This window comes from Neopsephotus bourkii, unplaced genomic scaffold (genome assembly GCF_033783945.1).
Source record: "Neopsephotus bourkii isolate Nb327-2 ecotype Australia unplaced genomic scaffold, CSIRO-AGI_Nbou_v1 NB_663, whole genome shotgun sequence".
Taxonomy (NCBI): Eukaryota; Metazoa; Chordata; class Aves; order Psittaciformes; family Psittacidae; genus Neopsephotus; species Neopsephotus bourkii.
The window spans coordinates 55,675-80,530 of record NW_026901162.1 but is presented as its reverse complement, the minus strand read 5'-3'; the positions used below and the strand labels follow the sequence as shown (position 1 = coordinate 80,530).

At 43.6% G+C, this 24,856-nt stretch overlaps 1 protein-coding gene across 1 annotated transcript in view; it reads left to right on the top strand.

Moving 5' to 3' along the window:
* The window catches only part of SIAH3 (siah E3 ubiquitin protein ligase family member 3), a 49,455-nt gene extending 24,941 nt beyond the window's left edge, over positions 1 to 24,514 (top strand). The window contains exon 2 of the mRNA XM_061353064.1: positions 23,715 to 24,514. Within this exon, the coding sequence (XP_061209048.1) occupies positions 23,715 to 24,308 (594 nt within the window). The 3' untranslated portion in view covers positions 24,309 to 24,514. The remainder of the gene's footprint in view (positions 1 to 23,714) is intronic.
* The last annotated feature ends 342 nt before the right edge of the window (positions 24,515 to 24,856 follow it).

Below are 24,856 nucleotides of genomic sequence, written 5' to 3'. Positions count from 1 at the left end.
ATACAAAAGATACCTGACCAAATGAGGCTCCCATTTTACCCAGTGGAGGAAAATAGGCATGCTTAGAGTAGATGCAAAAGCAGACCAGGAGATGACCCCAGATGACTATGCTGTTTACCTTGACTGTTAGGAGAGCCTATACTGACTAGATCATATGCAGATGCCTGTGAACCTGTGATGTTAGGTAAGATGAGTCACACTTTGTTTTTGAAACCTTTCAGTGATCTCAAAACTTTGAAACACAGAGCATAAAACTTTAACCATATTTCCCTTTTGAAACCCTAGATGCTCTAGCCCAACAGACTGTCACCTTCCACTACCTAAATGGTTCATGTCTTGTTCTGTGATTCTTACTAAAATCTGAATATTTGACCTTAAAAAGAGTCAGCACTGTGATGTAATACATACATCACTTTCCATTGGTGTACAACTGGAAATGCAACTCTGGCTGCATTTTTTACTCCTATGCCTTTGTGGTAAACATCAACACCAACAACTCACAATGAAAGTGTTTCATTTTCATTAGCTGGAAGGATGGTGAAGATTAAAGGGAGAACAAGAACAAAGAAGCTGGATTTTCTCCAATTGGTCTTGCTGGCTTTCTATGCTGGAGAGAGGAAACTGTAACTTCAGCTTTCTAGGTCACTTTGTTCAGGCACCTTTTGCTATTGTTACAAAGCCATCAAGGACGGAAAAAGGGGAGAATTTGAGACAAAGGGGCGCAAAATCACAAAATGGAATATAGAAACCTTTAGAATCAGTTTTAAGTAACATTAAGTTTGATGGCTTTGTAACAGTAGCAATGGAAAATTACTGAGGTGCATGATACATAGAGAAAAAAAGAGTACAGCTAGAGAACATACTGAGAATTCTCACAAGATAAATTGTTATAGTTGGCATAGTTTTAAGAAAACAGGCTAGAAGAACAGGACACAGGGATAAGGAGTATCTGGGAATGGCAGGTGTCCAGGATGGGCTACAGTTAAACTAACTGATAAGTAGGTCTCCTGGGTTTAGCAGTAGCAATCATTTTTTCTCTTTCTTGGTAGCTGGTGCAGTGCTGTGTTTTGACTTTCGGGCTGGGAACAAAGTTGATAAAAATGATGTTTTGGTTTGGCCAAGGACTTTGTGAGCCTCATGCTCTGCCAGGGAGGAGGGGAAGCCGGGAGGAAGCAGAGACAGGACACCTGACCCAAACTGACCAAAGAGGTATTCCATACCACAGCACATCATGCCAAGGAGGTAATTGGGAGTCACTCTGAAAGGACAGGGGGTCTGCTGGGGTCGGACTCGTTGTTCGCCGGGTGGTATTGTACACTTTTCCCTTGCTATTATCTCTTATCATTGTTCTTGGTGGTGGTAGCGGTGGTGATTTATGTTGTACATTGGTTGCTGGACTGTTCTTGTCTCAGCCCGTGGGAGTTGCATTCTTTTGATTCTCCTCCCCATCCCTCCGGGAGCAGGGAAGTGGGGGAGCCCCAGGGGAGCGGGGGGTGGGACGTGGGCCTCGATTGCTTCCAGCCCGGCACCACTAACTGGGAGTGAGTGCACAAGCTGTCTGGCTGGATTTAAACCATGACAGTAGGAGGACAGGAGCATTATTATGTCTCTGGTGCTAACGAATCAATTAAGCTGGTATGAGCATCTACTGCACGCGCTTCAAAGGCTGCCAGAAGTGATGAAGATTGTTGGAAGAAGTAAATGACCCTCAGAGACCACCACCACAATTCTGTACGCATGCAGGGAACTCTCTGGAAAATGATGCAATCCATACGTAGCCTCATGAATATGTATGTATGCCCAGGGACTATGTAAGTATGGCTTGTATAGCAATACGAGGACACATGTTAGGAGGAGCTATCCTCTGTGTCTCCCAGCACTGCAGTAAAGAATACCTGCTTGTCAGCTTGGAAACTTTGTTGGCAAGTTTGTTCCTGGAGTTTTCTCCAAATCACTATGCACAGAGATTCTGTAAGCAAGGTGTACACAACTTTGAAGTATAAAACTTGCTTATTAGTTGACACAGACAAGAGATAGCTGGAGTTTACATGCTACCAGGCTAAGCATTAGTATGTTTGGTGCCCTCAGTAAGAAACCTGAAGAATCCTTGCTGGCCAAGCAGTCATCCAGCAGGTAAGAAAGGGCTGACATTTATGACAGGTCCTCAGTGCTGCTAAGTCTCCAGTTTCCAACTCTCTGTGCTTCCATCCTAGGGTTTTATATCTTCCTATGCTGGCATTTTTCTTGTTGAATACTTTAGTTGTTCCCTCTCCCCACCTCAGCAATCCTACCTCTGTTTGCCTTTTCACCTTTCCTATCTCATGATTCTACAGACTTTCTCCCACTCTTCCTCAGTGGTTTGAGACTTGGCTATGTTGCTGGGTTGAAGCAGAGCCAGACACTGGATTCCTGGATCACAGAGAGATAAATCTCTAGGAAGAGAGAAGGTTGCAAGTGTGTCAGGACATGAGTGATTTATGGAAGCACAGATAGTGATTTTTTTTGCTGGGCACCCAGATCAGCAGTGCTGGTGAGGATATGCATATGTTCTGGGTTCAGCAGTAGCAGTTATTTTTCTTCTTCATAGCTGGTGCAGTGCTGTGGTTTTGACTTTAGCCTGAGAACAACACAGATAACACCAATGTTTTTAGTTGTTGCTAAGTAGCACATAGCGCTTACCCGCAGCAAGGAATTTCAGTCTCATGCTCTGCCAGTGAGGAGGGACATGGGGAGCAGGGAGGAAGCAGAGACAGGATACCTGACCTACGGTAGCCAAAGAGGTATTCCATACCACAGCATGTCATGCCCAGTATAAACTGGGGGCAGTTACCTGAAAAGCCCAGATTGCTGCTTGTGTCAGGCTGGGTGTCAGTTGGTGGGTGGTGAGCAATTGTATTGTGTTTATTGTTTCCTTTCCCTTTTCCCCTTTCAGTTTTATATTCTCTCTCTTTATTATTCCCCTTATCATTATTATTATTGGTGGTAGGAGTAGTGGTTTTGTGTTATACCCTAGTTATTGGACTGTTCTTAACCTGTGGAAGTTGCATTCTTTCAATTCTCCTTCCATTCCTTCAGGAGTGGGGGAAGAAAGGGAGGAAGTGAATGAGTGGCTGTGTGGTTCTAAGTTACCAGCTAGACTTAAGCCTTGACAGCATATTATGACTGATAGGTCTTGGCATGCCACCACTATTGTGTGCCTACATCTAGGGAACCCTATGCAAGCATTCCAGACTGAATCCTTAATCTTGCTGAGCTCAGTTTAATTTTTTCTGCCCTCTTCTGCAGCCACAGCCACCACCAGGCTCAGGTCCCATTGACAGAGTAGAGCCCTCCACTACCTGGACCCTCCTTTTGAATGCATTTTCCCAATATCTTCATTTAAAGTGTCCCCTTTTTCTCAGTTAGCAGTATGAGACCCATTTGGTGCAAGCTTGAGTGTGACACCACAGAGCAGAGTAACACTTCTCTAGTAATAGACTGAGATATCCAAGGATTTCAGTGGTCCCCAAGTATATAGAGATTCAGAGCAGCCCTGCAGAGAAGGACTTGGGTGTGTTGGTAGATAAGAAACTTAACATGAGCAGGCTTCAGTGTGCGTTCACAGCTCAGAAAGCCAACCGTATCCTCAGCTGCATCAAAAGGAGTGTGACCAGCAGGCCGAAGGAGGGGATCCTGCCCCTTTATTCTGCTCTCATGAGACCTCACTTGGGGTATTGTGTACAGTTCTGGTGTCCTCAACATAAAAAGGACATGGATCTGTTGGAACAAGTCCAGAGGAGGCCCACGAGAATGATCAGGGGACTGGAGCACCTCCTGTATGAAGATCGGCTGAGAAAGTTGGGTCTGTTCAGCCTGGAGAAGAGAAGGCTGCGTGGAGACCTCATAGCAGCCTTCCAGTATCTGAAGGGGGCCTATAGGGATGCTGGGGAGGGACTCTTCGCTACAGACTGTAGCGATAGGACAATGGGTAATGGGCTTAAACTTAAACAGGGAAAGTTTAGATTAGAAATAAGGAAAAAGTTCTTCACTGTGAGGGTGGTGAGGCACTGGAATGGGTTGCTCAGGGAAGTTGTGAATGCTTCATCCCTGGGGGTGCTCAAGGCCAGAGTAGAACAGAGCCTTGGGTGGCATGGTTGTGTGAGGTGTCCCTGCCTGTGGCAGGGGTGTTGGAACTAGATGATCTTAAGGTCCTTTCCAACCCTATCTATTCTATGATTCTATGATTCTATATAAGGGATGGATAAGTTTCCATGATGGATAATGCCTTAGCCAGTGTAGAGGCAAACTGTGGTATTTCCTTTACCTATCCAACATGACCTGTTGGGGATCCAGGGCAAGATCCAGCTCCTAAAATACAGTTAGATGCTATTTCTTCTCTAACTCCCTTTAGCTACTGTCTCCTGTAAAACACAATCCATGAAAACTATTGGATCCTAAATTTATCCTGCCTCATGTCAGGATGCAAACTGTAAAAGCCTTTGCTGTCCCTGTGTCTCCCTGCTCCCAACAGTGCAGCTCCATAGCAGAGGTGCAGTGGAGCTGTGCTGGTTTTGTTCAGCCAAGGATTTGGGTTTATCTTGGTTCACCCTTGCTGTAGTCCTTTTCAAGGTACTTGTTATGCTCATTGCTGAAGAAATATCAGCAGCAGAAATAAAGAGGGTGGCACAACATCAAAGCAGCCAAGTGAGAAATCCACCACTCCAGCGCAAATGAGGCTTGTTCTGGCCACTCAGCATCTGCTCTTCTCCCTGGAGCCACGGCTCCTGTAACAGCAATATCTATGAAACCTAGAGGTGCCTCTGCTGAAACACGATGTCACTTGCACACAGCAGAGCATGTTCAACTGAATGCGACCCTTCACGAGGTGACTTTAGTTGTGCTGATGGGATTTGGATATATAATGAGAAGACAAAGATACCCTTGCTCCAGAGTGCCAGTACCAGGAAACAAATCACATAAAAAGAAAGTAATGCACTCCTGTGCCCGTACTCCACACTTAAAATTAATTCCCTGTAACTGAAACGGATTGTTCACATAAATCTCACCCTGCTTTTAAGCTAGGACATAACCTCAGCTTAATTGATATTTGTGCTTGAAGACAAAAAAATCAATTTGGCACCTCTAAAGAGCCTTTAGGATTTTCACAGAGAAAGACTTTCTGTGGTAAACAAGCTTCTTCTTATAGGCTCAGATCTGTGAATGCCTTTGATAGTTACACACATGGACTTGGAAATAAATACACCTTGTGGATGCATCCTTACCTTGGTCTCCTTGATCAAATATCTGGGAACTTGAAAACTTGCACAGATAGCTCCCATTCTTACCTTTGCTGTCTCACTACTCCAGGGTAAGGTGCCTGTTTATAGTTATTTATCAGTGTGTACACGATCAGGTCCTGTAGAGACATCTGAAATGTGGGTATGCCACTTCCATTCCTGTTTTATTGCTCTTTCGCCACTGTCCACTCAGTAATAACCTCAGATTCAGGTGAAAGAGCACAAATTAGGTGGGAATTTTACCATCAAACCTGCAGTGTGGGCAATTCAGCATAAAAAATAATAAGGAAAGCTCAGCCCCATTTCTGACTGATCAGACTTGGGATAGGCTTAGCCATATACCCTCACAAGCACACCCTCCCTTAAAGCTCTGAACCAAGAAGGTAGGAGAGCAAGGAGCCTCTGCTAGATTTTGAAATGAGCTTGTACAGCAGGTTCACTGCACTGTTATCATGCCTTGTAACACACAGTGCCTCTATGTCCTACAATTTATGTGCTAAGTATTTCTAATGTAGCAAACGCATTGATTCAAGGGCAGATTGCAAAGCGATGACTCTTCAAATGACAGGGAAGGTAAAGCCTGAATGCCCTCTTCTAACCGTAGAAGAGCTGCAGTACAGCTGAGGAGTTGAAATCAGTCCAAAAATGCTGCTGACGCAATGTACACTTGAAGGAAGAGAGGTTTTTTACACAGTGCTTTATGAAAACAAACACGTACCTGACATGTAACTGCATCTTGACTTCAGATGCCAAAAGAAAAAGTCTTCTGCAGGAAAGTGCTTATTATTTTCCTTTCCAAATGACCGAGTGCATAGGAAAGGTGCCAAAAGATGTCTCTGAAGGCTGACAGTCTCTGTGCAACCATTAACCTTCAAGAGCTTGGGAAGGAGCATGGGAACTCCCCTGATGTGAATTTTTGCCTCTTGCCTACACAAGCTGAGCCAGCCATGGGTGTAGGAAATTTGGGTACAGCTGTATCCACCAAGCCACAGCAGGACAAGGACACAGCACCAACTCGCAATCATCCGTGCTCTGTGGTGGCCAGCACTCTCCCTGGATTTGTCTCATGCCAGCAAGCACTCTCCTTGATGGGCTTAGAGACCAGGGGCTGTTCCTACCAGGCAAGATGAACTACATGGACAAAGATGTGTCAATAGGCTTCAGGGCCAGGGAATGGCTCCCAGCCTATTTTATTAACCTGTATAAAGGAAGTCCAGGCTGGTAAATTAGAAATGAGGTCTGAGTTTGAGGTGTGGTGCTTGACCACCTGCACTACTTCTTCCTTGGCACAGCTTCAGACTATTCTGTCTCCCCTCAGTGAAAGTGTTTCTGTAAGCCAGGTTGTGTCACCTGGGCTTGGGAGCAAAGATCTGTCTGTAGACCTCCTTTATTTGGCAGTTTAAACCTTGCATATAAACCTGTATTATTGTTCTTTAAAGGCTGCAAGTCATGGTGAAAGCACGGATGCTTGCTTTGTCACATGGAGTCTTTCACATGAGGGACAAGCTGGTATAGAGGTTATCAGATGAGTTTGTCAGCTAGATGGTCAGTGTTAAAGTACATTCCACATGGCAAAAAGAGGGCATAGAGGCACTCCAGCTGGCTAGCTGAAATCCTGAAGGCAGCCCAAGTTTAGAATGGGGTGTTGACAGCCCCATCTCATGGCTCAGTTAGGGCAGAGTTCAGGAATGAGCAGATATGTTATTAGGAGAGCCTAAATTCATAAAAGAACTACTCTGAAAGACATGAAGGCAAAAATGGAACCATGTTTGAGGCAACATGGGGACAAGCCAGTGCAGGGCCAGGCAGATGAGACAGAATCAAAAGACTTGAAGATGACCAGGAAGCCCAGGAGCAAAGGCAGGAGCATGGTGGGATTAGTCTCACCTGAGCGCAGGAGCTGAAAACCAGATGTCTGCATCTGAGCTCAGCTTAGTTGCCCTCAACTTCCCTCACAGGCAGTGGTGCACATTACAAGTGATGCCAGAATCAGGATAATGCCAGACTGAAGTGGGAAGAGAATTCAACCATAACTCTACCGCTTTACAGCTTCAGATGGTTTAAGTTAATCCTGATGTTATTCCATACACAGGCTTCTTTAATTTTTCAGCCTGCATTCCTTTAACTGCAGTCAGCTGTGTAAGGCCAGTGGCAAGGAACTCCACCAGAAGGACATTTGCAAGTCAGCTTAGGTTGATACTGCTGCCACTGATGCTCGTTTTCACATTTGAATGGTAAGAAAGAGTTGCAGCTTACCTTGTACCATATCTTTGTGAAACCTTTTTTTTACCTCAGTTTCTTATCCTGAAACATTCATGTTCCTCTCGTCTTCTGCCACTGTCAACTTGATGCCCATCGCTTGAAAGTGTGATAGTGTCTCCCCTTTCCTGTTTTCTCACTGTCCCGTCTACTTCACTGGCCAAATTGCATGGCTTAAAAAATTGCAGCCAGCTATCTCTGTCACCAGGGCTTGGCACCTTTGCAAGTATGAAAGGAAATAAAATACTGAGCAATTAGAAGTGAAAATGAAACATGGAGCAGTATGCAGATCACCACAATGCTGAGGTTCTTGAATGAATGACAAGGGTTATTTTTTCCTTGAACCATTCTCATTTCACATCATCTATGTAATTACTCTGTAACCAAGGGCAGCACCAGGACAGCAGCTATTTAACACAACACTGAGTCTTCTCCATAACCTATTAATATGGATGATCTCCAGCCAGTTTAAGTCACAGCTGGTTCAGATCCTGTACATCTCTGCTGCTGCTGATTGCCATTCTGATAAACAGCAACAGGGTGAAAGCAAGCCGTGTAGGCCTGCTCTCCATTTACTTAATGTATCCTCAGTAGCATTGCTCTGTAATATGTATGTTACCAATCAATACTTGATATAATTTTAGCAAATGGTGCTGGAGCAAGCCCAAAAGCTAAAGCAGATCTTTGTGTAAAACAGGCAGCAGGAATACACAAAGAGAAAACACATGTGGGAAGCAAAATGGATATGTGACTTGCAGGTCCAACTTGCAATGACCTCACAACCTCAGGGCCACCAGAAAGACAAATCATCTATGTGAAAAGAGCATTTATGATGCATGAGTAGGGACAGTGGCGATAGAAAGGGAGTGGCAGGTTTCCCACTGTAACTGCATCAGTGCTTTCTGTGGAAACAGGTTTCCCACTGCCTGCCCTGAAGTTAGCTGCTCTCATCAGCACTGACAAGACTTCAAGCAGGGATGAGGTAAATGATCTGTATCCTAAGATGATGAGCACTGGGTCTGCTCTGGTTTGTGCAGTGGTGGAGGAGATGTGTTCATACAGCCCTGTTCTGTGCTGGAGTGCACTGGCCTAAGTGGCTATGGACGGAGGAAAGCAGTGAAGGTATTAAGACCTTCATTGATCATTTAACTTCTGGGCTGTGGTCTAAATCTGCAGCAGGTCTTGACATATCACTTCACAAGACAACCTTGCAGATCCTCTTGCTTGTACTTCCCCGAGCCCATGAAAACAGGGCAGTCAGCTCTGCTGTAGAAGAGTTATAGGTCTGATTTCTTTCCATGCTAAGCTGAAATCCCAGTGTAGAGAGGAAAGATATAACCCAACTCCACAAAGTAAGGATAGGATACTGCTCTGAGTACTTTCTCTGCCTGTGGATGCACTAAATCTATATGAACTAAGGACAATAGGAAGATTTTCCATCCTATGTTAGATCAGAAAGAGGAACAGCTACTCAACCAATGACTGGCTAGTAGCTGACTGTGGCAGTTGATTCTTACAATTTTCTTTCCTTGAATACATGAATACACAAGATGATGCGAGGGCACTGTGCCACACGATGGGAAAAGCCTGGTGAGTCAGGGTGAGTTACAGGGAGGAGCAGTGCTACTGGATCACATACGAGGATCTAGAGTGCAGATAGAGCACAGGCTCAGATCAGGACAGGCACTACCATGCTAGCTACATGGGCATGATATACAGCCCCCACAGTCTATGGGCAGCAGAGTCTGAGCAGAAGCCAAATATGTGTACCTTGAGCTTGGGACTCTGCAGAACAGCTAATTTTGCCCTCACACAGCTCAGAGTCAGGTTATTTATGATATTCTTCAGTATTTCTCATAAAACTTTGAAACCTATTTGTTTCACAGCACCGAGGATGCTTTTCAAGAAGATCAGCTTTGATACCTGGCAGCAGGGACTAATATGCAATCAGCATCAGGCTAAGTGAACAGGGGCCTGCCACAGCAGCTGCTGTTGAGGGGGGGCTGTCCTATTCACTCAATCCCTTTTGATTCAAAATCTCTTTGGTGGGCAATTTAGCTGTGGGCAATGATAGAGGGAAAAAGGCCAAGCAAATACATGGCTAACTGCTCCTTTGTCTGTATGAAGTCCAATACGCAGCAGTTAGGTAGCAATGGGAGGAATTCAGTGGAAGTGGAAAGTCCTGTTGGGCTCTGTGATTCAGGCTCATGTCTTTAGGTCCCATTGTGACTGAGTTTTTACCATATGTGAATCTAGAAAGAGCCTCTGGTAAAGGCGGTTTTCATCTCATTATCAATTCAGTTTCTGTGATAACCCTGCTGGGGTTCTTAATTTCTTGTGTTAAAACAACAAATGAGATGACCCATCTGCAATCTCTAATATGTATCCTGGGTCAGTGATCACTCATTTGTTATAGTGCTTCTCACACGAAGGAGAGAGATGAAAATTTGTGCTCCTAATGGCAAGAGCTGTAAATTAGTTTTATTTCACTGCTAAATCTAGAGGCCTGAAAATTAGGATGACCAGCTCAAAGGATTTTCTGCATTAGGCAAATAAGCAGCTCATAATCACCCATTAAGCAGTCACAGTGGCTGTCTCCTGACACCTTTTGCTACTCCAAGTTGTGCCTTTCCTGTTGCACTGAACATGGTGAAACTTTTCAAGTCTGATGTCCATTGCTGGGCCAGAGACCCCAGTTGAATTCTAGTCAAAGAAGAGAAACGAACATCTCCTACACGTGCTGCACAGTGATTTCATCTTTTCCTGAAGGCTGGCATGTTCAAAATAGGGATAATCATAGAATCATAGAATGGTTAGGGTTGGAAAGGACCTTGAGATCATCTAGTTCCAACCCCAATAGTGAATTGCTATGTGGAGCTACAGCTTATCTCCATTATTAAGAGAGCTTTATATGCATAGCTCAGGTTTGAACATGTCTATCTTTTAGACATACACATTTAGATGAGACAAATCCCCCACAAAAATCATCCAGTTGTTTGTCACAGTTGTTTCTTCTGCTAAGTAATGCTATCACAGAATTACAGAATGGTTGGGGCTGGAAAGCACCTCTGGAGACCATCTAGTCCAACTCCTTGCTGAAGCAGGTTCACCTAGAGCAGGTTGCAATGGTAGTGTCCAGGCAGGTTTTGAATGTCTCCAGAGAGGGAGACTGCACAACCTCTCTGGATAGCCTTTTCCAGTGCTCTGTCACCCTCAGGTGAAAGTTCTTCCTCATACATCAGATGGAAACTCCTGAGTTTCAGTTTGTGCCCATTGCCCCTAATCCTGTTGCTGGGCATCAGTGAAAAGAGTCTGGCCCCATCTTCTTGACACCTAACCCTTAAGATACTTGAATACACTGATAAGATCCCTCTCAGACTTCTCTCAGCTAAACAGACCCAGCTCTCCCAGTCTTTACTCTTAAGAGAGATGCTCCAGTCCCTTAATCATCTTTCTAGTCCTCTGCTGGACCCTGTCCAGTGATTCCTTGTCTTTCTTGAACTGGAGAGCAAAGAACTGGACACAGTACTCCAGATGTGGCCTCACCAGGGCTGTGTAGAGGGGGAGGATCACCTCCCTCTGCCTGGTAGCCACACTCGTCCTTAATGCACCCCAGGATACTATTGGCTTCATTGGCCACAAGGGCACATTACCAGTTCATGGTTAACTTCTGTTCACCAGACTCCCTTGTCCTTCTCCACAGAACTGCTTTCCAGCAGGTCAGTTCCCAGCCTGACTGGTAAGATGTTTTACTCCTGCCCAGGTGCAAGACCCTACACTTACCTTTGTTGAATTTCATTCGTTTCCTCTCCACCCAATTCTCCAGAATAGCAAGGTCCCACTGAATGGCAGCACACCCTCCAGGTACATCAGCTGCTCCTTCCAGTTTCATATCATCAGTGAACTTGCTGAAAGTACACTCTGTCCCTTCATCCAGGTCATTGATGAAGACGCTGAGTAAGACTAGACCCAGTACTGACCCATGGGGAGTACCACTAGCTACATGCCTCCAACTAGACTCTGCACTTTTGAGCACAGCCCTCTATGCTCTGCCATTCAATTAGTTCTCATTCCACCTCACTGCCCACTCATCTAACTTGCAATTCCTGAGCTTACCTATGAGAGTATTATAGGAGGGAGTATCAAAAACTTTGCTGAAATCAAGGCAGACAACATCCACTGCTTTCCCCTCACCTACCCTTATCCTTGAAGGCTTTGCAATCCTATGGGTCTAAAAGATGCTATTCTGAGTTAGCATGGACTTGCTGACACTTTGGAAATTGAGGGTGAGCCATCAGTGCATCTTCATAGTGTGGAAAGAAAGGAAATGAAGGATTTTAAAGACAGATGGAAGCTATGTTGACAGGGTCAAACAGCCTTTACTGAGCAAGCAGCTGCTGAAGTCACAGAAACCCTTGAGTGCCTCCTCCTGGGAGTGTGGTGTGTCTCTTGCAGTAATTACACATGTGACTCTTCAACCCAGGGCCACATCCCCACAGGGAGCAGGGACTGCAACTGGGAGCTCAGTGGCCTGAGAGCTGGGTGGAACTGTGCCCTCTCTTGCACATGTGCACCCTGGCCTAGGGAGAGGGTAGGCAGCACTGCAGCATGAGAGACAGAGAGCAGGTCTTCCCTTGGTATCCCATCCCTGAGCTACCACCCCTCCTTTCTTCAGCCCTGGCAGCCCTTTGGGGGGAAGGAGAGAGGTTTGTCCTGTGAAAGAAAGGTGAAACACCTTTGATGTGATTAAATGAATGATCTGTCATCTTGTTCAATAACAAGTCACACAGAAAGTTCTACAGAAAGCTGAAAACACAGAAAACCACAATCCATGCCGCCTTCAAATCCTCAAAACCTGTAAGTGTGTCAGAATTGTACAATTATTCACTTTCATAATATTCACAGTATGGAGTATTGTACAGCAGGCAAAGCACTGCAAACTCAGAGGCTGTCAGTACAGTACCTTTCCATAAGCATGAATGTCAATTTAGAAAGTTGTGGTTTTTTCTTCAACAAAACCCTTTAAAGTTTCACTCTATTAATAGAGATGGAACACTGTATTCTCTGGCTAAGCTGAGCCTCCCTTTCTGTTCTTTCTACCTGCATCCTCCACATGTGAAGAAAACTTCAAGAAGAACTATTCTTTGAGAATTTGAGGGGGAGGAAGAAGGAATAGGCTATGATTTGCACAAAATTAGAAGTATTTGTGACACAAGCCAAATGTTCCCACTAAAATGTCCCTTTCCTTAGTGCAAAGAATATATCAGTGGAGTATCTGCATGCACACATAAACTAAGAACATTTCCTCAGACTTCAGTTTTAGTTTTCATGCCCTAAGCTAATGGCTTGCATTGGTTTTCTGGGTTGTTTTGCATTTTTTCTCATTTCTCAAGACTGACTGCACAAACTGAAGACACACTTTCAGCTGACAGTGGAATAAGGATGAATTTTGGGTTGTCTTGTAACAGGGAGACTGTTTTCATCCAGTGCCATACTTACTGTGCAGAGCAAGGGCAAGCTGAAAGCTCAGGGCTAGGTCATTAGTGGAGAATGGGCAGGGATGTGTCAGGGAAGGGAGAGTTACTCTGAGCCCAGCACAATCTATTTTCCCTTCTTCTCTTCCTAATGCTCCTGAAACCTGAGCATGACCTCCACCACACCAGGCCATTGTGGATGTGTTTGAGGTGCCCATTGCTCGCTGGTATCAGTGATGCCTCAGCAGGAGGGAGGCAGGCATGATTTTAAGCCACTCTTGCAGCTCATAGAATCACCATAATCGCAGAATCACGGAAGTTCCAACTCAAAGGTTGGAAGGGACCTTAAAAATCATCCAGTTCCAACCCCTTGCCATGGGCAGGGACACATTCCAGTAGACCAGGTTGCTCAAAGCCCCATCCAACTTGGTCTTGAACACTGCCAGGGAGACAGCTCTCAGGAGAAGGTCTTAACCAAAAATGAGGAGTGTCTTTCAGCTCATACATTACTCAGTGACTGCTACAGAGATAGTGTAGAGACAGCGAGCCAATGTCAGCAGCATTGCATGCCCTGTGCTCCCTCCCTTCTCCACCTACCTGGTCCCAGTCCCAGGTCTGAACTAAGCTGACATAGGCTTAATTACACATTACCCTGTGACAGCTGCAAGAGCAATGTGACACAGAGCAAATCCTTGGCCAGGAAGCGTGTGTGGATGGGAGACACTGGTCACACCAAGAGAGGTCACAGGCTTTCTCAGCAACCACCAGCGTATCCTTTCTTTCTTTCCAATGGACCAGTAATGTTTGTGCTGTCCTTTGGCACTCCCAGGGTGCATTTCTGAAAGAGCAGTTAGTGGATTTAAATGTCATATAATTGTGATAGCTGGAGATTGCCTGATGGAAAGGAAGCATTTGATTGTCTCAGGGTGGATTTGGTCTAATTATCTCAGATGACACCAGCAAATCAGTTCCTCTTGGAGACATGCTGTTACTGTAGTAACTTGTAAATGAATATTGGATGATGAGTTATTAGAGGCAGCCTGAACTGGTAAGTTTATGAGCACAGTGGGCAATCATTTCTTCTTTTTTTTTTTTTTTAATTCTTTTCCATATTAATTTCCTTTTTGGTATGAATGTAAAACACAAGTCAGTGGGTCAGATATAGGGCTCTTGCGAACTTTGCCTCCCCTATCAGACAGAGCAGATGCAGCTTGGAACTACTTTATCACTTGGTTTTTAATTAAAGCCTATAATGGTTTTGCACTTTATCCAAAATACAAAGTGGATAAAGGATGCAGTGAATCTTCAGATAATCCTACATTTTATATTATCTCTTTTAACATATGGAGGCTATTCACTACATCACGCAGCTCCTCAACCAGCATTGCCTCATGAGCAATCTGGTGATAAACAGTGGTTACACCCTGCCCTTCTGAAGCAAAAGCTGATAGTATGTGCCTTAGCTTCCAGTACTTGCCTTGTGTGGCCAAAGGGGATGACATTTAGAGGCATCACCCTTGCTTAGAACAAGGTATAAAAATCTCCTCCTAGTCCAAAGAGAAGACGGTACATGACTCCACGCCTCAGTGCATCAGCAGTTGCAACCCAGTGTCAGATATCTTGCACTATGATTTGTTGTCACTGTATTGTGCCCATTCCTAAAATGAAGCAAAGAGAATTCAAGTTGCAAATCAGGTTCCAGGGGCACATCCCACCTTTCATCCCAGCTTCTTCCACACCTGTAATTGCTCTAGCCCTTCGGTGGGGCTGGGCAGTCTGCCAGGAGGAGGCTCAGGCTCTCCCAGAACTGAACCAGAGATGTCAAACTCTCCTCCCTTGTCCACCAACACTGTACCCTCTATTTTTATAGAAGGCCACCAAATTTGTGGGGCACAATTTTCCTTCAGTGAAACCATGTCGGATCTCACCAATGACCTTCTTTTCTTCTGTGTGCCTGAGCATGGTTTCCAGGAGGATCTGCTCCATAATCTTGACAGGCACCAAGGTGAGACAGACTGGTCTCTCCAGGTCTTCCTTTTCCTCCTTTTTAAACATGAGGGTTGTGTTTCTCCTTTTTCAGTCAGTGGGAGCTTCACTGCACTGCCATGACTTTTCAAATGGATAATGGCTTAGCAGCTTCATCTGCCAGTTAGCTCAGGAACCACAAACACACTTCATCAGGTCCCATGGATTTGTGCATCTCCTGGTTCCTTAGAGGATCTCAAACCTATCTTCTCCTAAAGCAGGTGCTTCATAATTCTTCCAGTCCCTGCCTTTGCTTTCTGCGACTTGCATGGTGTGGCTGGAGCACTAATTGGTGAAGACTGAGGCCAAAAAGTCATTGAGTGCCTCAGTCTTCTCCATATCCTGGGTAACCAGATCTCCCATTTCTTTATGGAAAAGGCCAACATTTTCACTAGTCTTCCTTTTATCACTGACATACCTATAGAAGCTTTTCTTGTTGCCCTTGATGTCCCTGGCCAGATTTAATTCTATCAGGACTGTAGCTTTCCTAACCTGATCCATAGCTGTTTGGATATTCATACTTGGTTAAGTCCTTGAAGCAGGCACAAGGCAATTACCACAGATTATGTGATGTATATCAACTTGTCAACCTGCCAGACCTCCACACGTCCAGATGCTTCCATTTCATCCAATTCATCTCTATGCTTTTCATTTGTTTTGGCTAGCAAATAACTGTGCCAGATGCTCCACAGGAACTGCCCATGTGCATGGTTTTGTTTGTATCTACTCCAAGCATTTTGTTTCTCAAAGAAAAGAAAGTGATCTCAGGTAAGATCCAGCAAACACAGCAGCTAACCAGGATTTGTCTGGGTTTCCATGACCCATCTGCAGCTTTGGCTGAGAGTCAGCAAGGTGGTGAATCTCCCTTCAGCCTGAAGCACTGGAGGTTTCAGTGTCCTCTCACCTGGGCTGGGAATGGTCCATCAAGCTTGGTTTTAAAGCAGGAGAGCTGAAGAGCATGACCTGCCAGTGTCTACACCTGGGTCCCTCTCAGAAAGTACCTTTGAGACTGAAACACTTTAGTATAGATTCTGTTTATATTTCATTATAATGACATAGTTTTTAATATACTGAAGAACATCAAGTTCCTTGATTTTTTTTTTTGTTTGCACTTCAAGTCTGAATGACAGTTTATGTTGATTTTTGAAAAGCAAGAGGTTTTAATTTGAGAATAATGTCTTTCCACCTTGGATACATTTAAAATGCTACAACATTCTTGCTACACCTACCACAAAAAGAGTTTCTTTTTCTTCCAAAATACTCCCAAAAATATATGGTATCATCTAAAATTCAGGGTCCTCTGACAGAGAGAAGTATGGATGTGTACTAAAGCAGCATTTTCTCTGCATACTCCGAGGTGTGTAATTAGCATGAGGACAACCATTAACACATCCCATGCACTGTATAACCAAGTCACGCCTGATTATGTTGCAAAGTGAGATGAACAAAATGAGCTTGAAGTTGTCCTCTCTCTGATATTTGATAGAAGGGAAAACAAATCCTACCACTGCCAAAGCTGCAACTAATATTCAGTGCTTAAGAAATTCAACTGATGCATTCATAATGAACAGGATTTTGTGTAATTAAAATTTTAAATACATTCCCAACATGAGCCCTGGCTTGGACTTCTTAATTTCAGACATGGTAGTACAGTTTTTGACAAAATACGCTGAGGGTTTGGGGATTTTTCCTTCTCTTTTCTTTCATCTGAGAGATTTACAAAATCTCATTAGCATACTAAAAAATAGCAGGAGAGAAATTAAATGAAGACCGGGATTAAAAGACTCACTACTTTCTGCATGTCACCTTTACAGTTCGAGTATCTGTCCCCATGGTGGGTGTAAGTAGCATGGAGGTGGATGTTAGTGGGTGGCAAAGCTTTTATGAGGCAGAAAGAAGCTGAGAATTAGAAAATTATTGGAGGCAGTTTCAATACAGATGAGAAGTAATCAGACACTGAGAAACCAAGGAAGAGAGGAAAACAGTAAGAAAACTGAATAAATGGCACATTTCACTGGCAAAGAAAATGCCAATTTGTTTCAACAGAAACTGTGAAAGTTGACATGGAGCTCTCACTCAAAGCATCCCACAGCTGTAGGCCTGGTCCCTCCTTGACTGTGGAAATCTTTCTGTCAAAGCCAAAAATCCACCAAGTTATTGTGGCACATTTCCAGGCTGCTCACCTACCTACAGGGTGAGCTCATCACTCTCTGTCCCTTGTCACACATAGGGTGGTGGAGATGAGTGATGGCAAGTTTGCGAGGAGGTCCTATAGGGAGGAAAACATGCTGCCCTGGAGTGCTGGACTCCATTCATGCCTCTGCCTGGAAAGCCCTGTATGACACTGGAGAGTCACTTACACCAAGCTGTTCATGGATGGCTTCAGTAGATCTCTGCTCCTGAGTTGCTCAGTCTGAACTCTTAGACCTGATTTGTGGATAGTTTAATCACTTGTAGCTGCAACTGAGGTTAATGGAGTTTGAAAGCATCAAGTGCTTCAGGAGGCAATTCTATGAAAAACCAGGGATTGTTTGATATAAGCTGGACAACAAAATATGGCAAATACATTTAGATCTTTAATCTCTTTGTGCTTAGATTCCTTGACCCTAAACGGAGAAATAATACTGCCATTGTACTTTAGCTCAACATTATATGTATCAGCTGACAGATGCCAGTGATGCACAGACAGCCACAGCAATGAGACTCATAGAAGAAAAAATACTTAAATTAACTCAGAGGCAGTCTGGAAAAAAAATACACTGTCTCAAATTTGGGACTGTTTTCTCAAGAACAACAAAAATAAGCTCATCATCAAAATGCATGGGCCTCCCTTCCCCAAGGTCCCACTATTTTTTAAATACAAAAGGTGCCAGAATTATTTAATCTGGAAAAAACAGTGAATTTCCCATCTTCATTATTTTCAGAAACATTTGGAGCAGACCTGTAAATGTTACTGGTCTAGACATAAACACATGTATTTGTACTTACGTAGGTGTATGTATAGTTCAATATGTATTTTAAAGCCAGGTGTTACCACAAACAACATAATCTTTACAAAGTTGTACACAATAGGAAACTGGATCTCAGAGTGGGGTTAGCTGTAGCAGGAGTTAACACAGGGCCATGTTAGCACAAGTGGTGGGCTGGTAACACAGGCCATGAGCACAGCCCTTTTCAACCCCTAGCTCCCACCAAAGGTCACAGCTGCCGTGAACATAAACATCTCCAACCAACTCTCCTGTAATCCAGCCAAGAAAGCTGTGGCTGAGGATGAGAGTTTGGATTCACAGAGGGAGAAGATATGGGTTCCCTCTCCAGAGGAGGATAAAGTTGCAATGCCTCATGGTGTGCTAAAGCTGGACCTGGGTGGAGGGGGAGCACTGTCTGCTGGTTTGGGTCGGCTGGCATGCCCGATGGCTTTATTTTCACCACTTATATTTTTTGCGTGACCCTGCTCAGAAACTGCATCACAGAATCATAGAATGGTTAGGATTAGATAGGACCTTAAGATCACCCAGTTCCACTCCCCCTGCCATGGGCAGGGACATCTTTCACTAGACTAGGTTGCTCAAAGCGCCATCAAGCCTAGCCTTGGCCTTCAGACTGCACTATTGACTTCCCCAACCAAATAGCCTAGCCCATGGGTGAATTAATGAGTGTTTGCAAAGTTGTGTGTAGTCACTGGATAAAATGCAATTGCATAGGTGTGAAGTGGCTGGAAAAGGGTGATTATTCCCAGCACCTGCTTTGCTATCAGAAACCTTCATTGACTGGGCAGTGAACCAGCCCTTGTCCTCACTCCTTGGGATGTTCTTGTTCACAAGCATGTAAAACCTGGTATTTTACACATTCTGTATGTTACTGTAAGTAAAAGGTTTCCAATATAACACTGGGAAACACTGGAAAGTGGAGGAAGGGGGCATTTAACCTTCATTCTGAAGACCTGCACAGCATTTATTTTTCCACAATGCAACAGTGCTATTCTCCCTCCTTTTAGTCCAGGTCATCAAGGTCAAGGTCCTCTCCCCTGGAGTGGGAGAACTGGATTCAACCCTCCCTCACCCTGAGGGGTTTGCAGTGAGCAAATTCCCACTTTGCAGCAAGAAATTCCTGACCTGCAAATGGGGAATGCAAGCCAATCCAATGCATTTGGCTGCTCGGGCAGCAGCCCCCTTTGCTCTCCCATTTGAAGCTGCTCTAATGTGCAGCAGAGAAGCAGGGCTTGAGGGATCACAGTGTAGCAGATGCCTGCACCCACAGGGCTGGGAGCTCAGCTAGCAGAGGTGCACTGTGGGTTGCTGCTTCTGTTTCCACTATTTTTACCATAATTGACTTAAAGTATTTGCTAGTTAATATACAAAAGCATGAGGAACAATACCAAATTCCTCTCTCCTGGATGGGTGCCTGGAGCTTTGCAGCTGCAGAGATATGTTTGTGTCTTCTCTACCTCTGGGTGATCTTTGAGCTCTCTACTTCTTGGATCTACACTTTGCCCTTTCCGTCGTTTTTTTATGAACTTACTGTGACTGGAGGTGTAATAGTGACAAGGAGCCCCATGTGAACAGGCATCCATTTCTTCCTCCACGGACTGTGTTGTCTCCAGTGCAGCAGGAGAAGCCCATAGCTGTAGAACAGTCTCCTGACCAAAATCGGTGTGTGCCTTTCTGCTCCTTGTCTAGAAACCAGTAAAACGTCTGTGGGTCTGCCCCAAGCATGGGCTTGGTCCTGGCTGCATGTAGAGAGCAGTGTCCAGGGGAATGTTCCTTCAGCATCTCTTGGGCACTGTGGTGCCCTGCATGAGCTGTAAAAGGAGCTGCTGTGCTTCAGAGTCAGCTGCCTACTCCTCAGATGTCACCTTAGAACAGACGAGCCACACCTAGAGCAGTTTGATGCATTTGCAGCAGAAAGTCTGTAGAAAGGCTGGAGCAGGATCCAGAAGCCCTGTGTCCCAGCCCAAACATAACCTTTGTTTTTAATAAGAAAAGCACTGTGCGCTTATAAATTGCTCTTTGCCAAATGACTTCTTCTTAAAGAGAATTACACTGTAATAAGCTGCATCATTAAAAAGACATTTTTCTGTGAGTGGCAGAGCCTGGTTTCCTGTGGTTTGGAGTCTTGTGGTGGGATTATCTTGTGTCTAATGAGCACTGTGGCTGAAGCCTTTTCTCCTGTTCATAAAGATGCTGTCTCATGTGAGTTCTCTGGTGTCGATAACACGTTTGGGATGAAACTGCTGTTGTTTAGGTTCTCTCCTATCTGGCAATGCAATATTGCCCATGTGGCAAGCTGTTCCTTCCTGGAGACACAAAGGGGTCATATTTCTTTACCCTGCTGCCTCTTCTCACGGAACTGGTTAAAAATTAAAGCCTTTGAGACTTCTATCACACAGTTAAATTTGACTGAAATTGGCTAAAAGATAATTGAGAATAATACTGGACTGACACAATACAATAAACCTAATTTTATTAGGTATTTGAGCAATAAATGACGGAAAGTAAATACTGGAGCAGATTAAACATGGAAAAAAATGTTCATAAATATTTATTCAATCTTTGAAATGCACTCAAGGTGACCATTTTATGCCCCTTTTGCATTTAAATTTTAGAGGTTCAGTTCACAGCCATATGAAACAGCAGCAAGGGCACAAGAACCTCAGTAGTTACACTCATACCTTAGAAGTAAAATAATAGGGGGTTTTGAGACTTTTTTCACAGGTATCAGGATTTTGTAAACTTTCTTTCAGAATATTACAAAATCTAGCATTTAGAAATAGGAATGTTGAATAATTCAGAAAACAGATTTTGAAGATTATTCTTATCAAGTCAGAGAATAAAAAGGGATCATGTGGTTTCTGCGGGATTTCCAGAATTTTCAATAAAACTGAACTGAACAAAGTCAGACTAAAAATCCTTTGTGGAAGTGATTCATGGAAATTTTTCAAGAAAGTGAGATATGAAAGGGAATTCTCAATTATTTGCATACACACATACAAAAAATAATAAAAAATTAAGGAAAGAAAAATACATTGAATAAATTGCTCATTGTAATATATTTTCCAAGTTCCTAAGCCGTAGAAAAGTGCTTGTCATAAAGTGGTTTTTGGAGATACTTGTATTTTCTTGGATAATGTTTAGATGGATGAGCTACCATTGCTCTCCATGCTTATCAAATTAGGAGAATGCATTTTTAAATTCAATTACATCCTCAGTGGAAATGTTTTCTCTGACTCTGGTAATCTTTGGAGAAGAATTATACACAGTCTATAAAGCTTCACATTTCAAAAACCTAATTTCGAATGTTATTCAAGAGGTTAATTTAAGATTCATCTTCCTAAAGTGGAGTTAAATAAAACTGATAGAAGACTGGAACTTGTTGAGTGGTTGAGAGGTTTATCAGCATGTGAGTATGAGTTCATTAGTTTTAATTAGTATAATCACTAATGTTGCATTAGCAGTTTGGTGAGAGAAAGTAATTGCTCACACCCACTGTATTAGATTGGGAGATAAGAATTCGTTTTATGAAGCAATTAGCATTTCAGGGATTTTTTTTAAAGGCTTTTACGATCATCTATTGCAATCACCTTCTTCACCAAAAAGAGTTTAAATTAGCCATAACTTTCATCCTAATGAGATGTAAAAATTAATGTAGAATTAAGTGTGAACCAGCAATTCCACCGTGATAAGCGGGCAGCAAAAGCCACAAACCTCGATTAGTTTATAATGACTTGTTTTATTTCCCAGACAATGATAGTAATTTATCCGTCCTCAATTCATTATCTTCTTGGACAGTTTATATTTCTGAATTTTATACAGCAAAGCAAAAAATACGAGGAAGGGAAAAATAGAAGTGTAGTACTGAATTATTCTCTAAAGAAAAAGCTGCAAGGTTCAATAACAGATCTTAAATAATCTATTATTCTTTATATCAATTGTCAGAGGATAAAGAAACAGCTCCCTTTGACAGTGCCTTGGGAACAACCAACAATTTCACAGCAGCAGCAATCACAGCCCTGCTCTGCCCATCACATTCCTTGGCAGATGACAAAATGAAAATGAAGATCCAGGACTTTGTCATCCTAGTCATCAAGGAAGCCCTAGTCGTCTGAGAATTAGGACAGTTGACCCAAGAAACTGCCTTCCAGAACATCCTGGAAGGCCAAAGTGCAAGTTCTGCTGGGAAAAACTGCTTATAGTAAGAGTGTTTAATGTCAAGGCTTAATGAAGGACATCATGGTATCCATAGATGGATGAGACAACACACTATCTGCAACATATCTGGCACCTATTATATGTGATTATGCTTGCTTCTGGTTAAAATAAGTCTCTACTCAAGAATAGCTGAAAAAAAGCCCAAATCTGCTATGACATGGATGTGGCATAGAGGAGAAAAACTGTTAGATGTTTGAACCATACTGTTGTTCCTGCAATTTTGGGTATATATGTTAAAATGAGCAGATGTGGGGCAACATTCAGGGTATTACATGACTATTCCTAAAACATATGCTAAAGAAAAATATACTTACACATGTATGTACTCTTAATGCTTATACCCTTTATAAACATTTCCAAAGGAGTTCAGGAAGAGATAATGTCCTAAAATCTAGGTACAAATGGACATATTGGATCCCAGCCATGCTGGCAGCAGCCAGTGCTACCTTTAGGAGGTGGACTACTCCAGCTAAGATCTGAATTCACAAATAGGAAGGTCTGCCTACCTCTATTGGCAGCAGAGGCAGTCCACAATAACTACGTTTCTGTCTCTCATGACTGAAGTAAATGCTTAAAATTCGGTAGGATGAATCATAGACTGGCATGCCTGTGCCTTAGGGTTTGTCGATGCACAGTGTTATTGTGGAGAGCCATTTCTCTTCCTGAATAGCATTGCATGAGGATACACTTTTGGTGGAATAAGACTTACTCATTTCTCATCTAAATATCTGCTTGATAGGGGCAGACCAGTTTGCTTCCTGGTTCTTATGTAGAATCTTTCTGCAAGAACTGCTGCCTTCTTAGCTAGGTGCCCTACCTTAATCCAAATTTACTTCAATATAAAAATGCCCTAAATTTGCCATCCCTACGCCTTTGAGAGCCATTGAAGATTTATGGAGGTAAGTGCATCAAGTAAGCCCAAATACATTGACCAAAAAAAAAAAATAAAATTAAGGCATCTTATACAATAAAAACTGACTTTTATTTCTAAAATTATGGGTGTTATAAAGCATATTGTTTTAGGAGAAATGCCTGTATTTGCCAGTGTGTTTCATTAAAGAATAATAAAGCTGTGCATATTTCATTTCCTTGTTCTGAGCTGCGAGAGCCGTAACTATATAAAATGCCCCATGCTGTCCTTGCTTTGTTGGGCTTTTTTTCCTTTTAATCAGATTTCCCCCCAAACTAATGAAATCACTCTTTAAGCACATACATCATTTTCATGTGAAGTAACTTATCATGGCTGAAACGATTTCTCTCTTCTCCTGGAGAGCAAGGCAACTGCCAGCACAGTTGCTGTGCAGATCCAGATCTGGGTTGCCCCAATGTCCAGAGAGCTGAGGTTCTGGTGTTCCCATCAATGCTGTTTTCTGAGGGGTATGAGATAACAGATGTCTGCACTGTCTTCCCCTTGCATATCTGCACTGGTTCCCAGTCACCTGCTATCATATGTAATTTCTCCTTTCTTGCAGTATGCACCGACTCGCTGTGCAGCTGCACAGACATCTACAGATCAAGGCATCCTTCCTCCCTGCCACCACCATGAAGCAGTGCATGACCCCCAGCTGGTTCCCTGCACTTGCCCACTCTTTTCCTGCCCATGGGAAGGGCACCTGGAAGTGGTGGTGTCCCACCTGAGGCAGACCCATCATATAAACATCCTTCAGGGGGCAGAGATTGTCTTCCTGGCCACGGACATGCACCTGCCTGCACCCACAGACTGGATCATCATGCACTCTTGCCTTGGCCACCAGTTTTTGCTGGTTCTCAGGAAGCAGGAGAAGTATGAAGGCCACCCTCAGTTCTTTGCCACGATGATGCTGATCGGCACACCAACCCAAGCCGACAACTTCACCTACCGGCTTGAGCTCAACAGGAACCAGAGGCGCCTCAAGTGGGAGGCGACCCCCAGGTCAGTACTGGAGTGTGTTGACTCTGTCATCTCAGATGGGGATTGTCTTGTGCTAAACACTTCCCTGGCTCAACTTTTTTCTGACAACGGAAGCCTAGCAATAGGAATTGCAATAACCACCAGCAAAGTTCACAACACCGAAGCTGAAATGTGAGAGGGAAGAGGAAGAGGAGAAGGAATAACAGTGGTGCTCTAGCCGCCTTGGAAGAGCCAGAACTTGCAGACTTTTCGGGGGGGTCTCAGGTCTTTTATGGTATTTAGTACTTGTCCACAGTGGGCATCATGTAAACATCCTGTGGTTACAGTCTCTGTGTCATGTATTTACTGTTTTGTTAATACAATTTTATGAGAAATTTTGAAGAGGCTAATCAATTTATTGTCACTCTCGAACATCACTGGAAACACTTTCTCCTGGAAAGGGAACCCAGTGTGACTCAGACAACTTTGGTCTGAGCATTCTATGCAAATGTGTTTCCTTCATTGTCTGCCTAATTGCCTGATATTAAAGAGACCTTGTGCTTGGTAAAAGGTAAAGCATTTTACTAAGGGACAAGAGGACTCAGGTTTCCATACTAGCAATAGTGATTAAAGTCTTTCACTGTGGTCACAACCAAGTCCCAGGGAGCCTGCAGTTTCAGAGCTCCCTTCAGCATCTGAGAAAACAAACTTCACCACACAAACAATGAAAGTTTCAGAAGAAAA